Source organism: Lactuca sativa, chromosome 6 (genome assembly GCF_002870075.4).
Source record: "Lactuca sativa cultivar Salinas chromosome 6, Lsat_Salinas_v11, whole genome shotgun sequence".
NCBI lineage: Eukaryota > Viridiplantae > Streptophyta > Magnoliopsida > Asterales > Asteraceae > Lactuca > Lactuca sativa.
Window position 1 is genome coordinate 65,371,952 of NC_056628.2, and position 18,094 is coordinate 65,390,045.

At 41.5% G+C, this 18,094-nt stretch overlaps 1 protein-coding gene across 1 annotated transcript; it reads left to right on the forward strand.

Annotated features, from left to right (window-relative positions):
• Positions 1-348: 348 nt before the first annotated feature.
• Positions 349-2,305, forward strand: LOC111897811 (uncharacterized). The gene has a single exon (XM_023893757.3). It carries the CDS (start codon positions 784-786, stop codon positions 2,104-2,106), a length of 1,323 nt encoding a protein of 440 aa, XP_023749525.1. The 5' UTR covers positions 349-783; the 3' UTR covers positions 2,107-2,305.
• Positions 2,306-18,094: the final 15,789 nt, after the last annotated feature.

An 18,094-nucleotide genomic window follows, 5' to 3' on the forward strand; every position in this document is an offset into this window, starting at 1 on the left:
TTTATGTGTTTCCCCAACCATAATTAAATAAATCATAAATATGTGTATCTTCATTGACAATAAATGATAAAAGCATCACTTCCACATGAATACAACCAACTTTTTATGATGATAACATTTTCAAATATGAGCAATATTTAAAGTTTTAGATATATTTTTTTATGAAAACCATTGTTGAGGCTTTGGGGGTGAAACTTGAGGGTGAAACTAACCCCGAAATCTAAGATGAGGGGTGAAAATGAAAATATCTGTTGATTCGAGTCATACCGAGTCGACTCACAAATCATTTAACAGAGTCACATGCATATATCAATGGGGTCCAATCAAACTCGTTGAAAGGAACCTTCCCTTCGCTCCCTTTACATAATTCACTCAAACTCAAACTCTCTCACTCATTCCAAAGCATCAGAATCCAGATCCATCTTTCTTCTCTATAGTTCCAATCCACTACGCTTGTAAGTTGTAATTTCGTTTCTCTTATGCAATAATCTCGATTTCCAAATCATGTAAGGTGCAGAATGGATCAAACCTGGTTCGAGACGAGAATGGGGAGGAGAATTCCGGTGAGGGCTTGGTTAGGGTTACAAAAATCTATAGTATTACTCGTGGGTGGAAATCACACCTCCTCCAGGTTTTGCACTCGCTAGATTTGTTCTTTTTTTAAACTTCGGTTGTTCAATTTCAATTTCTACTCTTGAATCTCTAGAGTTTACAAGTTACAAACGTTTTTAGTCCAATCTGTTACGATTGTCAACAAACACTGTTGAATTGCGAAATTCTGAAATGGATTTCAAGCTTCTGAAATGGCAGATCCTACGAGGGACTCTAGCCTGGCGTTTGATTCTCAGGGCCATGTTCTTCGTGTTAGCCATGGTTCTTCTCTCACTCACTCATATCACCAACGAGATTCGAACAAACGAGCCAATCCTGCTAAATTTCGATAAATGTTCGTTAAACATCGGTTCAATCGCGAACACACAACTCAAATCCTCTGATAAAGTCTCCATTCCGTGTGTGGATGGAATGAATCTGACTGTTAGTGTGATCAAAGAGCTGATGAACAAGGAAATGCTAAACATGGAAGCAAATTCCTTATGTGTGGGAGATGGAGCAGATTCAGTCGCTTTCACATTGCGAGAACTCGGATTCTCCAATGCACTTGGTGTTCACAGGAACCCTCTTCTATCCCTTCTACAGAAACAATTCCAACACAAACTAGACTTCGATTCCAATTCTTTCGACTTTGTGTTCTCTAGAACCCTAAACAGGGTCTCCGTTCCAGCTCTTCTTGTACTAGAAATCGAACGCGTATTACGCCCTGGTGGTGTTGGCGCCATGCTCGTAGGCTCCTCCACCTTCCGTATGCTCAATTTAGTAAGATCTGCAACTCCAATTTCATTACTCTTAAGATCTTCCGAGATTCTTCACGTTTGTGGGATAGATCCCTTCACCCTAATCGTGTTCAAGAAACAATTAGACAGTGTCACCTTCTTTGAAAACTACAAGCTTCCTTCCGAATGCCCATCTATCTCAAAAAACAATCCTTTGATTCAATACATCGAGCCTCTTTCTGATCCAAATCTTTCATACTTACCCAAACTCGTAAACATTTCATCAAGAAACAGGCTGATTAACATCAACATGGGGGGACACAAATTCGACCCACATTACCCAATCCATCCCGATTCTTTCAATGTTTATGTGGTTGATCACGACATATCTGCTCTCATCTCCCATGTGAAAAAACCTGGTGTCACATTCGTATACCACCCGGGTCTTACTGAAGAAGATAAAACAATTCCTAGTTTGATGTCTGCTGATTATCTTGAAGCTCCATTGCATGAAGAAGAGTTTGAATTCATTGACTGGTTTAAAGAAACAGCAAAAGATGGAGACTTTGTTGTTCTTTCGATGAATTCAGAAGTGGCCCAATTGAAGGTATTGTTTGAGTTGTTTGAAAGTGGTGCCATTTGTCATGTTGATGAGCTGTTTTTGAGATGTGATGATGGTGTTGATTGTAGAAGTGGTTATTGTAAAGACTGTATGAGTCTTTATAATGGTCTGAGAAATGCTGGTGTGTTTGTTCACCGAATGTTAGGTGAGTGAATGGGGTGAGGTAGTAGTTGTGTGGGGTCAATAAGTCAGAGGTTAATAAGTACTATGTTGTATTGTTGTGAGAACCTCTGTGTGTTTGTGTTTGTGTTTGTGTTTGTGTTTGTGTTTGTGTTTGTAATGTTTGGAGGACATGAATGTGTTTTCATTTGTGTAATGGTTTATGTTTAGAAGTAATGTGTTTTTCCTTTTAGTGCTTGTCATTGTTGCTTGGTTAAAAGTTTATAAATGAATTATATTATGTGGTTATCTTGATACATGAACTACAAATAGAATAGATTAAATATATGGATTAAAGATACATGTATATTCATTCATTAATAATTTCATATGCATATTACCAAAAAGAAAAACATTAACATTATATTTTGATATTTTTCTAGCAATTTTTTTAATCTTCGTTTGAGAGAGTTACTTGGCGTGTTTGAGAGAGCAATTGATGTGGTGGGGTTTGCTTCTTTTGGTGTGACGGAGAGAGAGTTATTTTCTTCTAATTCATTCAACCTATTGTCATATCAGTTTTATATCATTTTTTTCTTTTTCTCTCTCTCTCTCTCTTCCAATACATGGAAATGGTATCTTTTTTAACTCAGTCAACCCACTAAATGAAAAAAAAAAATACAAAACAACTAAAATATAAATCTTACATGAAGAGAGAGAGAGAGGCTTAGTGAAACCACGTAAACAACCCATCATTTTCAATTAACTGAGGAGGGAGTAGTGTCTTGGAGATACCAGTGGTAACTCCTCCCCCTTTGTTGGCCATGACTCCGTCCTCTTAAGGGATATTTTGAGAACAATTTTGGGAATTCAGATAAATATAGTTATATCGTCTTTCATTTTTGCAACACCTAAGAGTGTTTGGTTGTGGAAAATTTTATAGTTTTCTAGGAAAATTTTTCAAGAAAAACGGAAATTTTAAAAATGTGTTTGGTTCATTCGTTTTTCCAAAGTTTTCTAAGAAAACGAAAATTTACATTTTTCCAAATTGTATGTAAATTAGAAAAGTGGTTTTTACGATTCTCCAAAGTTTTCTAAATTTCTAAGATTAAAAATGAAACTCCACCGATTCAAACCAAATGCGTTTTTTAAAATTTTCATTGAAAAATGAAAATAAAAACTCAACTCTATTTTTTGAAAACCTTTTCTTGGAAAATGAAAACAGTTTTTCACAATCAAACGCATCCTAATGTTCTTTCAACATGTTTTCACATATCTCTAAGGGCGAGGATAGAAATAGGCATGTTGTAGAGTCGATGATACTTTGTTGGAATCAAAAGTTGGGCTCGACGAAGTAGATATGCACGATAAAGAAGAACCTTGGAAACTGAAGTATGAGAAAATGGACGAAAAGTGGTTTATTGACATATTCCTTTGTTACTAGTTATTCTACAAGTTTTGAACATATGTACCATCATGTCGTGATCAAGAAAAAATGTGTGTGTAAATTTGGTTAATCAATAATATTCATTCAACGCTATATTTACTCAAAAAATGTCCCACGTGAACTCTCCTTGATGATTTGCGGTTTGCATTAATGATGAGATACAATACAAACAAATACATGAGAACGAAACTTAAAATATATTCTTGTGTATTACACATGTTATTCTTGGTTTGCATGGGAAGCAAACACTTCAAAAAATAACCTCGTGAGAAACACAAATGATTAACGTGTATATGTTATTTTAAAGCTCACAAATGTGTTAAATGTTGTGTTAGGTGGTACCTACGAAGTGTTCGCGTGGTTTTTCCTTTTCATTTTCTAGTCCTAAAGAAGCAAATTTAATTCTTCTATTTTCCGAATGGTTTCTTCATCATCTTTAGCAAGCTACCAAAGTAGGATGACGTTGATAAGAAATGGTGAATGTAATCGCTCGATCCTAAATCCATTTCATGACGTTAGTCTCGTCATAAGGACTTTTATTGTGGAGAATTTCCAATAAATGATATTTGATAAAATGTCAACTTGTATGTGGAGTGTAGAAGAAGTCCATGGAGACGTCAAAAAGTACAAACAAATTATTGCACATAGGGAATTGATCATATAGAAGATATTTAGAAAAAATAAGAAATTAGTTACCAACATTAAAAAAGAAACGAAGGTTGCGGGAAATTGATATATGATGCCAATATGTAACACTTGGATTTTGGTATGTTCCTTTTAGCCCCTTTGTATTTATTTATTTATTGCTTTTGGTCCTTGAAGTAGTACGCGAGTCGTACCATTGGGTACGCTTAACGTACTAGTTGTAAAACCGGTACGCGGGGCGTACCACGTGGTACGCTTAGCATACTAAGTTGGATGGATCGCGGGACTGAGGCCTCGTACGTTGGGCATACGAGGTTTACGCTTAGCGTACGTGGAGGTTAATGAAACCCTAATTTTAGGGTGTTGCACCCTATTTAAGGTCCTTAAGTCTTAGGGTTGGCCTCTTTATTAGCCTTCATTGCCCTAAAATCCTAAATCTCGCCCCTTAGCCTCCATTGTGGTGTCCTTGAGCTTTTGAGAAGAAGTTGGTGCTTATATTGCTCATTTTGAAGGGATTGAAGAAGGTTGAAGGTGCATTGCTTAGTGGCAAGCTTAGAGATCCAGAATCATCACTCATTTTTCAAGTCTTTTGAGGTATCAAGTTTATACCTTGTCTTCTCCTTGCTTAGATTTCTTCATGTCTTGGTTTGTTATGCTTTTGGTTCCTTATGGGTTAGCTTGATGGGTTAAGTTGTTTTTTGGGCTTATTCTTTTAGATCTGAACATATTATGAGTTTCTTAGACATAAAGTTAACAACTTTATGGTGTTTATGGCCTCATGCATGCATTAAGTAATCTAATAAGTTCTTTTGAGCCTTAAGAGCTTCATTAAGCCATGCATGCACTTAAAGTTAGCAACTTTACGTGATAAACCAGCCCAAGGAGTAAGATCTAAGTTGTGGAGTGATGTCTTAAAGGATTAAGAGCTGGAAATAGAAGATGGATGAATGCGAGGGTACGCTGGCCATACAAGAAGGTATGCTTAGTGTACAAGACCTAAGGCAAGTACACTACGCATACGAGCTGAGTACGCCTCGCGTACTCAGCAGAGTGGGCCTCAGATCTTTTGGTCTTCGATCTGGGACTAGATGTTTAGGGTTTTGTTGGGCCATCTGAATTCAAGTGTTTTGGGCTATGAATATTTTTGGGCCTTGGGTTAAGGCCATGGAAGGGATTTGGGGCCAATTTGGAAAATTGGGCCATGTTTGGGCCTTGTAAGATTATTTGGTAATTGGGCCTTTTGGATTGTAGGTTTGGGCCTTAGTCTTGGACCAAACTAGCTAAGGGGTAAAATGATCTTTTTACCCTAATTATGGATTGATGGTTATGGAATGGAATCAAATTATTAATCGGATGTTATTTGGTATTGATAGCTCAAGTATTTGTCAGACCAGCAGCCAAAGATTTATTCGTGTGATTCAGCAGTTCGAGGTGAGTTTCCTCACCGGGTTTAGCGGGTCGCGGATCTTTGTAGACCAACTCGACGAGTTGGTGGCTGAATATGAAACCCTAATTTCTAGGGTGTTGCACCCTATTTAAAGGCCTTATACCCTTTGGGTGGCCTCCTTACCCGCCTACCCTATCTAGAAACCCTAGTCTCGTGATTTCTCTTCCATATCTGAGTGTGTGTGTGTGAGCTTGAAGAAGTGTTTTCTTGGTGTTCTTTTGAATACGCTTGAAGGTTGAAGTGGTTGTGTGGAAAGAAGGCTATAGATTCAGGATCTTCTCTATTGTTGTAGTCATTTGGAGGTATAAAGTTGACACCTTGCTTATGTGACAACCGTCAAATTCTGGTCAATTCAAAGTCAAATAAAGTCAACAAGTCAAGCCGGTCAACCCAACTAACCCTTGTGTACTAGGGCTTACGTTATGTATTTACTAAACAACTCGCTAATCTAATGAGAGATCATAAATCGAAAAGTACGTACATCTAGATCCCCTTAACCTAAAACTGTGGTGAGTGACGAGCCAAACCGATAAATCAATGTTGCATACTTATCGGGAGTGTGTAAGATCCTTAAACAAGGCTTAACGGGGTTCACGGACCTTGCGTTGCGGAGCCAAACACTCACAATTGTCACACATGAAACCACTCTTAGTCGTTTTCACTCTATCTTTCTCTAAGTATGTCAAATCTCTCCCAAATATCTCTTTGTATGAGAAATCTCTCCAAGAATGTCAAATCTCTCCCAAATATCTCTTTGTATGAGAAATCTCTCCAAGAATGTGAAATCTCTCCCAAATATCTCTTTGTATGAGAAATCTCTCCAAGAATGTCAAATCTCTCCCAAATCTCTCCACGAAGGTCAAATCTCTCCCAAATCTCTCTAAGTATGTCAAATCTCTCCCAAATATCTCTTTGTATGAGAAATCTCTCCAAGAATGTCAAATCTCTCCAAGAATGTGAAATCTCTCCCAAATCTCTCTCAAAAGTTTCCGTAACTTTTTGGAGTCATTCGGGTCATTCCGACCCTTAACCGGGTCAACAACGGCTTAAAACGGTGCAAAAACGGACAAAAAGGGCTTAAGGACCCGAAACCCCTCTTAGGGACCGAACCCTTCTGAGCCGAAGGCTACTGAACCGAACCCGAAGGGTCCTCTCGGGCCCGAACCTCGCCTACACACCCGAACCCGAAGGCTCCTGGAACCGAACCCGAAGGTATTGTTCACTTCGGTCCAGTTTGCTTCTGATGACTTCGGACCGAGCCCTTCGCTTCCTTGTTGCCTCTCCTCGCTTCGGACCCAACCTCAGGAGGACCGAACCTCGGCCAGGACCGAGAGGTCTCGTTGGGAAGCTTCTTTTCTCCCGGTTTTTGTCTAATTTTGCGTTTTAGGCCCGTTTTTAATTGTTTTAACACGGGATTTTCACCCAAACTTTATTTTAACATATTTTATAAGACCCTTTAATTAATGATTTATCACGTTCTTAAGGATAAAATCTTATCCAAAAGAGAGTGGGTGAAGTACAAAGGTAGAGTGTTGACCTTCTTTTATTTTATGACACAAGCAACTCCATACCCACTCCATGACCAACCCACACTCCTCCCCACCATACCTTGTCACTTCCTTGTACTTTTTACCTCTCTCACAAGTTATTCCCATGTTCTTAGAGCTGGACATTCATCCTCTCTCCTCATTCTCACTCACTTGCTTCCATTTCATCAAAGATTGAACACTTTCTTCTCTCTCAATCCTCTTACCAAAAATTCGAGATTCAAGGGCCTCCTTCCAAGTTTTCTCTCACTTTTGTTAAGTATATTCATTCTCCAAAAGATTATTTCACTCCTTTTTACTCAAATCATAGATATCTTACACAAACTCCATCATATTTATGTTAGATTTTCGAATCTTCAATCAATCTTCAAAAGTGTTCTTGAGTTAAACACTTCTCTTCTCCATCATCCATCTACTGAAATCACTCAAGGTGAGTTCATACCCCTACATTTTCATGTTTTCTCAAGTTTTTAGGGGGGGAATACAAGTTAAAACACCAAGAACATAACTAAACTTTTCTAACAGCCTTCATCAGAAAAGTTCAACTCCATTCACGGACTATTTTGGACAACTTAAACATTTTTGTTTTCAAAACTGTTTTAGGTGTAAGTAGTTCCAGTTCTTAGCTTTAAAATGACTACTTGCACATCTCCATACGATTTTTCTACAATTTATGGTGATTTTTACAAAACTACCTATCATTTCAAACATCAATCCGGACCAGTATGTGATTATGGACTTTTTCACACAAGTAAGAGGTCATTAAAATTTATAATAAAAATTATGAACAAACTAGACTCATTTCCCAAACTCTCAGAATTTACGGATTCTGATTTGCACCTTTAATTATTTTTCTATGAATTTTTTAAAAACAGAATAGAAATGGAAATACTAGAAAAATGTTTTCAATTACATTTACACCTTGTAACTTGTTAAGCAAGGTGTGTACCTTCATGTGATGATATGTTATTACCATATATGTCATCTTGTCTTATTATATAGACATACATCAGAAAACAAATGGATTCTTACCTCCATAAGTACGGTAAATATATAAATGGTATTACAAGGCTATATCCATTAAAAATACAAACATTGGTAAACTATGACAAGTATAGCTTATGCTCACTACCCAAACAAATATTTAATAAACTATAATAGGTATAGTTTAGGGTACATTTACATAATAAACACATTATTAAAGGTATTACACATACAAAAGGGTTATTACCACTATGAATAATTATGATAAACTATAATAAGTATAGTTAAGCCCATTATACCCCCACAAACGAACACGCTAGTTATAAATCGGTATAGTATGGCATATATATATATTACAAACAAAGTGATAAACTATAATAGGTATAGTTTATGTTTCATCTACACTACGAACTTAATTACAAGAAAGGAATTCACCATCACCACCACTTTTGATAAGCTATAATATGCATAGTTCATGTTCACTACCACTATCGCTATTTGATGAACTATGATATGTATAGTTTATATTCACCATCACCACCACTTTTGATAAGCTATAATATGCATAGTTCGTGTTCACTACCACTATCGCTATTTGATAAACTATGATATGTATAGGTTATATTCACCATCACCACCACTTATGGTAAACTATAATATGCATAGTTCATGTTCACTAGTCACTATCACTATCCGATGAACTATGATATTGAAACATCCCAAAAATACAGTCTGAAAATTTCATTTTAAATTAGTAATAAAACCATATTCATCAAATGTCATATAAGAATTGTAAAGAATGTATCTCAAAATATCTTAACAACTGTCAAATATATCAAAGTATAAACATCCCAGGCTGAACAAATGGCGTGTGCACTGCAATCTTCCCGAGCTCCTCTTTTAAAAACTGAGTACCTGAAACCAAAACTGAAAATCGTAAGCACGAAGCTTAGTGAGCTACCCCAAACTACCACATACCATACAATAACATGCAAACACATACTGGGCCTTGCCCACTGCATCGTACCAAAGTCCGGAAACTGCATCGGGCCGAAACCCGGACTAACTGGGACCATGTCCCCTGCATCGGACCGAAGTCCGGAACTACATCGGGCCGAAGCCCGGAATAACTGGGGCCTTGCCCCCTGCATCGGACCGAAGTCCGGAAACTGCATCGGACCGAAGCCCGGACTAACTGGGACCTTGTCCCCTGCATCAGACCGAAGTCCGGAAACTGCATTGGACCGAAGCCCGGACTAACTGGGACCATGTCCCCTGCATCGGACCGAAGATCGGAAAACTACATCGGGCCGAAGCCCGGACTAACTGGGACCTTGTCCCCTGCATCGGACCGAGGTCTGGAACTGACTGATCATAGTATAGCATAACACATATCAATAGTATAAACACATATACTGCATACTGCATCAGACTGAAGTCCGGAACATATAACACATAAACATGCTTGAATCACAGAGACATCAAGCATACTGAACTACCGCATCGGACTGAAGTCCGGAACTACTGCTAACTAAATGGGCCGGCATTGTGGCCGTAGACCCGTTCCTACTGGAAGGAAACTCACCTCACACTGCCGAAGTCCCGTAGACACAATCCCACACTGCTGAAGTCCCGCAGACTCCACCCCAGCTGCTGGCTGACAGATTCCCGAACTGTCAACACCAAATAACACCCACTTAATAATTGGGTACTAACACATAACTAAAAATACATGCTTTGGATAATTACTACATTACCCCTAGCTTGGCTTACCCAAGCCCAAGGCCCAATCCATAGGCCCAAAGTCAACTAGGGATCAAAGCCCAACATATGGCCCAATTTTCCAAATTGGGCCCAAGCCTCTACATGGACATCCCTTAAGGCCCAATTGATAAGTTCAGTCCAACATGTATCATTCTAGGGCCCAATATCTTACAACCATCTAGGCCCCAACTATGGCCCATCTATGGCCCAATTTTCCAAATTGGGCCCAATCCTTCATATGAGCCTTACCCTAAAGCCCAACTAATTACTCTAGTCCATTTGATTATTCTCGGATGGCCCAACACAAAGCCCAAGTGAAATTAGGGTTTCACATCAAATGATAACTAGGGTTAAGTGTTTCTCACTTAACCCATTAAGGGCTTAACCCACTAAGGACTTAGTCTATTAAGTCCATTATTGCTTAGATTAATTTATGCCAATGATTGTTATTTAATATTTCACTTATTAAATAATTCTCGTGTGTATGCTGATAATCTCTCAAATATTAGTATTTTCTCAATTAGCCCATTAAGGACTTAATCCATTAAGTCCTTTAATCTACTAGATAAATGGCATGGAATAATTGGGCTTAATTCACAATCCAAACGCAACGGCCCACAAGTGGCCCAATAAGTCTAAGGCCCAATACTCATAATTAGGGTTTTCTAAACCCTAATTAGGGTTCCTCATCCAAACATGGCCCAATAGGCCCAAAATAAATCTCTAAGCCCATTAGGGTTTTGCTTGTGGGACACCACCCACTACCACCTCGGGTAGTGGTGGTCCATGGCGGCTCACGGCGGCGGCCACCACCTTACGGTGGTGGTTTTATGTTTCTTTTATTATTCAATTTGCTAGTTACAATTACGGTTTTTAATCCACAATTACACACTCACTAACTAACACACACACACACAGCCACTCTAGTGGTGGCCGGTGGTGGTAGAGGGTGGCAGCCACCATGGTTGGCAACCATGGTGGTTTTTCCATGGTTTCCGACCAAAAAGCACACCTCTACTATCTAAGCAACACCGAACCCGCAACACTTGAGCTAAACCCGTGAAACACGCCCATTAGACTTCTTGTGGCGGCAGGCGGCGAGGATGACGGTAGCAGCCACCATGGCCGACTGCCATGGTGGTTCTTTCACAGCTACCCTTCGACAGAAAACCCACGCAACCATAAGACTAGTAACACCAACACCGGATACACACATACTTGCGTTACATGGATGAAACACACACCTCAAACTCCCTTGGAGTGACTGTTGACCAGAGCAGCGGAGAAGAAGCGCGTGAGTGGCGGCGGACGCGACTGTGGGGTAGCACCGAGGGTCCGAGAAAGAACTCCACCATGAACGACATTAGCAGCAACAGCAAGAAAAGGGACCTTCTCTCTAGGTCCTCACCGGCATCGGCCATCAGAGTGACGATGTGCCAGTTGACAGCCTGAATCGGCAGCAAAGCATTGGCGGCTAACGGCAGTCGACGGGCGTCTCGGAGTTGATCGGAAAAACGAGGAGAAGGGGAAGCGACGGCTGGGGAGTCATAAGGGTAGTGGCGGCTGTGGAAATCGTGATCTAGGGTTTGGGTCCTTTGGCTGCACTCCTTTGACGAGAGGATGAGGGATCGGATATATCCCGTAACTCCAAACCAAACTACACTGCCAAAAATACACTTTTGGTCCCTCCTCCCCATATAATTTTCAGCATCAATCCAAAATTTACCTTTTAAACCCTGATCCCATAAATTCCTTTCATAATAGATCCCTATATTACCAATAAGTCCCTTAAGCCTTCAAATCTTTTCAACTTAAATCCATTTATTACCAAACACACCCTGACTTCTGTAATTATGACTTTAAACTCCTCGAAACTAACGCATCACCCAATTATTTATTCATTTTAGGGCTTCTATACATTTATTTATTTATTTAAAAAACGGGGTGTTACAACTCTCCCCCACTTAAATTAGATTTCGTCCTCGAAATCACTCCTTATCATCCCTTACACACTAACTACTCAAGTAACATGGTCACCATCCTGGGCACACCCTAACCTTCTCAGGGTAGCTGTGACCAATTATCACAAAGCCCTAACATCTGCAGGCGAACTAATCCCTCGCAACAAGCTCACATTTACTTCCTCTGGATTCTGATGTCTCGAGATGGTTTGAATCCCTGATCTTCCTGAAAACACAGAACTGCCTGAAACACTAACTGTCTGAAACACTGAACTACCTGAACACTGAACTGCCCGAAACACTGAACCGCCTGAACACTGAACCGCCTGAACACTGAACTATCCGAAACACTGAACTATCTGAACACTGAACTGCCTGACACATGGCTGCTTCCCAGCATCTACCGAGATCTACCTGGTCTTAATTTTCCGCCAATCGTCTGAAATATCGGGTTCCAGCCCAACTGCGGAGCCAAAGGACTCCCTACTTAGTCGCCTCACACAATTTCTGAGCGAAATTCTTCTCTGAACTAGCTACCGCTAGTTACCAAGCCACTGGGGCTCTAATAACTTTCTGATGTAACTGATCGAGTCCATACGTCGAATCCTGAAGTCACCAAACCCAAAGCTAAACGCGATTGCTACATCACCAATTATAGCCTTATGTCATAAATGACCTTAAGCAGTCCACTGCTTCCTTGCTCTCATCTCTATAGTGTCGCTTCTACAGTCTTATCACTGGCTTAACCAAGTCTAATCCGTCTGGGAAATTACGAAATCCAATCCGTGGATTTCCATTTCCTCACTGCTACACCCGAACTGGTGGGTGCTACTGTTCTTCCCGCGTCCTAACAACGCACTCACACTATCTACCAACCTAGTAAAGGCTGTGGCTACATCCACAGACTCACGTCATTCTAGTACTATCTGGCTGCTAGTGAATGCTACGGCTACACTCACGGACTTACAACACTCTGATACTATTTGACTGCTAGTGAATGCTACGGCTACACCCGCAGACTTACAACACTCTGATACTATCTGACTGCTAGTGAATGCTACGGCTACACCCGCAGACTTACAACACTCTAATACTATCTGACTGCTAGTGAATGCTACGGCTACACTCGCAGGCTTACAACACTCTAATACTGGATCAAACACGCGCTTTCCCCGCACTCAGGTGAACTTGTGTCCTTACTAGAATCCCAAACCTGATTCCCTAAGGCTGGCTAGTAACATCACGGGAACGCGATCTCCTTATTGGCAAGCTTTTCCGAACTCCCATCTCACATTATCCTCAAACCATACAACCGCTTGGGCTATCTTCCTTCCCAATAAAGATGCGAAACTTATCCTAGTCTCAAAACTGCTCCTGCTTCTGAATTTTTGGGCGATTCTCCCTTACTTTGATTCAGCTAATTCCCTACAACACACAAAACTGGAAGAATTCCCAATCCTTTTCACCACCCATGACCAATCTGCTAGAAACCACACTTACCATTGCTAGTGTTTCAACACTAGCTAATCCAGAAGATCACACAACTTCTAAAAATCCAAATAAATCTCCGGTAATAACATGCTAGACCCAGGAAACTCCAAATCTCAGTTGGGGACCTCGGAATTCTCCTCTGCATCACGGCCTCTATCTTGGCCGGATCGACTAGAATATCCTTCTGATTGACAAGGTGCCCAAGAAATTGCACCCCGTGCAACCAGAACTCACAATTAGAGAACCTTGCGAAAATTCTCTCCCTCCTCAAAGTCTCTAGCACCTCCCTCAGGTGCTTCTCGTGCTACTCCTCAGTCTTGGAATAAACCAAGATGACGCTGTACCCCCTACTCCCGCAAGTGCTACACCGAATCTAGTCCTACTGGACTCTCGAAAGCTAATCTGAAATCTACGGTCTCCTCCCGAGACCCCTCACTATAAGCAACTGATTTGGTTCCCTCTTACCAATGTGCTCCAAGTCCATATCCCGCTCTCGAGCTCTAGAAGTCATATCATTCAGGGTCTTGCACCCCGAGATACTCACAATCTCCCTGCTATCATTCTACAGTATGTTCTGATAACTTACCTTCTTCATTTCCTCATCTGCTGCATACTGTGGTACCATATAAGCTCTTTCCCGAGACTTGGCAGTGGTCTCTGCCACAGTCTCAGTCTTCTGGTGGAGATCTAACAACCATTGTGCCAACTGCTGCGCCTCAATCGCCTGGGCACACTCTGCCCAGAATCTGGTCTGGAAGTCATCCCATGACATAGCATCAACCACATCATCCCTCAACTCACTACCAACCTCTTCCTATCAATCTCATGCTCTATTCCTCAGGAAATAGGAAGTAAGTCAGATCTTGTCTCCTTTAGAGACAACGTCTGGTACGAAAAGTGTTGGCAACATCTGCCAACCATCTGCCGCTAACAATGGGGTCCCTAACCCCCATGACAATCTGGAGCCTCACAAACTGTGAATTCCCGAAACATCAACGTACGGGTCTCTATCATGACTGCTATCTCAGTGCAGAATGCACTCGGCCTCTCATCACAATCTCCATAATGCCCTCCTTGATCACACTGAGGATCACAGGAGTCTGGTCAGTGATACTGCGCAAAATTCTCAAATGAAATGAACTCTCTCATCTGATCATCAATCTGCCCGGCTCCAGAGTCCGAGCCTAATCCCCTGTCGACACCAGAACTACCATCTGGTCTACCACGTAGCGTCACTATACTCGGCAACATGCCATCACTAACATCACAATACTCACCCAATCTCGAGGGATCTCACACACTACAAGTTCCCTGGATTCATCTCAGCCTTCCTTGATTCGAGTACGGATCCTATGCTTTTAGTAGTACGGGCCCATACTACCTTCCACATCTATCCGTACTTTCCTCAAGAACTGCCTCGACTCCACCAAGTCACTCTACTGCTACTGATCTCTGCTACTACCTTCCTAGGCTTTCCCTAGGGAACTTCTGACTCCACCAAAACCAGTCCTTAGCTGCTGAAGGCCTCCTTGTAATGCCAATTAGCCACCACCTGAATGCCATCACATGCAATGAGGCTCAGATAATCCTTCGAGTAAAAGTCTCGTCCCTACAACGATTAGACTCAAACAAGAGTTGCGCAGTAGGGCCAAATCCAGCACTCTGAGATTATTCAACCCTGATCACATGTGATGTGATGTATTCACCTAATGGCTAACTCCCATCACTCAGAGTCCCACAAAGCACAAAGCAAACAACATTCGGATAAAGGAAACATACTCAGGCAAAACTGTTCTCATAACAAGAGATTGTACTAGCATACAATGCTAAGCTCATACTACCAGGCATAACCTACACAGGCTATCCTACTACTGTCTACTCAATACTAGTGTGAAATTCTCAATAAGATGGTACACATATAACAGGCACATAAGGCATCCTCCCTAGATCCTTAGCCCTAACTAGCATGCTGTTCTACTGAAACTGAAACTGAAACTGGAACTAAAACTGAAACTGAAACTAATGATCATAAACTTGTATGGGTAATTTGGGAGTACTTACTTGAGCTCGGCTGATTGCATGCACCACACCCTTTTTCTCTTTTCAAAACTCTTTTCGCTTTTTCTAAAACTCTTATCTTTATAATTTTTCTAAAATTGTTTTCTTTTCTCAAATTCTTTTGTAATCATGGTTTTTCTCATGAAAACTTTATACCCCTTCCTTAGTTTGAGTTCAGACACACTCGGAAGTGCGCCCGAATCCCTCAAACCAAGGCTCTGATACCAACTTGAAACATCCCAAAAACACAGTCTGAAAATTTCGTTTTAAATTAGTAATAAAACCATATTCATCAAATGTCATATAAGAATCGTAAAGAATGTATCTCAAAATATCTTAACAACTGTCAAATATATCAAAGTATAAACATCCCAGGCTGAACAAATGGTGTGTGCACTGCAATCTTCCCGAGCTCCTCTTTTAAAAACTGAGTACCTAAAACCAAAACTGAAAATCGTAAGCACGAAGCTTAGTGAGCTCCCCCAAACTACCACATACCATACAATAACATGCAAACACATACTGGGCCTTGCCCACTGCATCGGGCCGAAACCCGGACTAACTGGGACCATGTCCCCTGCATCGGACCGAAGTCCGGAACTACATCGGGCCGAAGCCCGGAATAACTGGGGCCTTGCCCCCTACATCGGACCGAAGTCCGGAAACTGCATCGGACCGAAGCCCGGACTAACTGGGACCTTCTCCCCTGCATCGGACCGAAGTCCGGAAACTGCATCGGACCGAAGCCCGGGCTAACTGGGACCATGTCCCCTGCATCGGATCAAAGTCCGGAAAACTGCATCGGGCCGAAGCCCGGACTAACTGGGACCTTGTCCCCTGCATCGGACCGAGGTCCGGAACTGACTGATCATAGCATAGCATAACACATATCAATAGTATAAACACATATACTGCATACTGCATCGGACTGAAGTCCGGAACATATAACACATAAACATGCTTGAATCACAGAGACATTAAGCATACTGAACTACTGCATCGGACTGAAGTCCGGAACTACTACTAAATAAACGGGCCGGCATTGTGGCCGTAGACCCGTTCCTACTGGAAGGAAACTCACCTCACACTGCTGAAGTCCCGTAGACACAATCCCACACTGCTGAAGTTCCGCAGACTCCACCCCAGCTGCTGGCTGACAGATTCCCGAACTGTCAACACCAAATAACACCCACTTAATAATTGGGTACTAACACATAACTAAAAATACATGCTTTGGATAATTACTACATTACCCCTAGCTTGGCTTACCCAAGCCCAAGGCCCAATCCATAGGCCCAAAGTCAACTAGGGATCAAAGCCCAACATATGGCCCAATTTTCCAAATTGGGCCCAAACCTCTACATGGACATCCCTTAAGGCCCAATTGATCAGTCCAGTCCAACATGTATCATTCTAGGGCCCAATATCTTACAACCATCTAGGCCCCAACTATGGCCCATCTATGGCCCAATTTTCCAAATTGGGCCCAATCCTTCATATGAGTCTTACCCTAAAGCCCAACTAATTACTCTAGTCCATTTGATTATTCTCGGATGGCCCAACACAAAGCCCAAGTGAAATTAGGGTTTCACATCAAATGATAACTAGGGTTAAGTGTTTCTCACTTAACCCATTAAGGGCTTAACCTACTAAGGACTTAGTCCATTAAGTCCATTATTGCTTAGATTAATTTATGCCAATGATTGTTATTTAATATTTCACTTATTAAATAATTCTCGTGTGTATGCTGATAATCTCTCAAATATTAGTATTTTCTCAATTAGCCCATTAAGGACTTAATCCATTAAGTCCTTTAATCTACTAGATAAATGGCATGGAATAATTTGGGCTTAATTCACAATCCAAACGCAACGGCCCACAAGTGGCCCAATAAGTCTAAGGCCCAATACTCATAATTAGGGTTTTCTAAACCCTAATTAGGGTTCCTCATCCAAAGGTGGCCCAATAGGCCCAAAATAAATCTCTAAGCCCATTAGGGTTTTGCTTGTGGGACACCACCCACTACCACCTCGGGTAGTGGTGGTCCATGGCGGCTCACGGCAGCGGCCACCACCTTACGGTGGTGGTTTTGTGTTTCTTTTATTATTCAATTTGCTAGTTACAATTACAGTTTTTAATCCACAATTACACACTCACTAACTAACACACACACAGCCACTCTAGTGGTGACCGGTGGTGGTAGAGGGTGGCAGCCACCATGGTTGGCAACCATGGTGGTTTTTCCATGGTTTCCGGCCAAAAAGCACACCTCTACTATCTAAGCAACACCGAACCCGCAACACTTGAGCAAAACCCGTGAAACACACCCATTAGACTTCTTGTGGCGGCAGGCGGCGAGGATGACGGCAGCAGCCACCATGGCCGACTGCCATGGTGGTTCTTTTACAGCTACCCTTCGACAGAAAACCCACGCAACCATAAGACTAGTAACAGCAGCACCGGATACACACATACTTGCGTTACATGGATGAAACACACACCTCAAACTCCCTTGGAGTGACTGTTGACCAGAGCAGCGGAGAAGAAGCGCGTGAGTGGCGGCGGACGCGACTGTGGGGTAGCACCGAGGGTCCGAGAAAGAACTCCACCATGAACGACATTAGCAGCAACAGCAAGAAAATGGACCTTCTCTCTAGGTCCTCACCGGAGTCGCCCATCAGAGTGACGATGTGCCGGT

What these genes read in the sequence shown, in the direction of transcription:
- LOC111897811 (XM_023893757.3), top strand. Translation starts at nt 784, where the DNA reads ATGGATTTCAAGCTTCTGAAATGGCAGATCCTACGAGGGACTCTAGCC.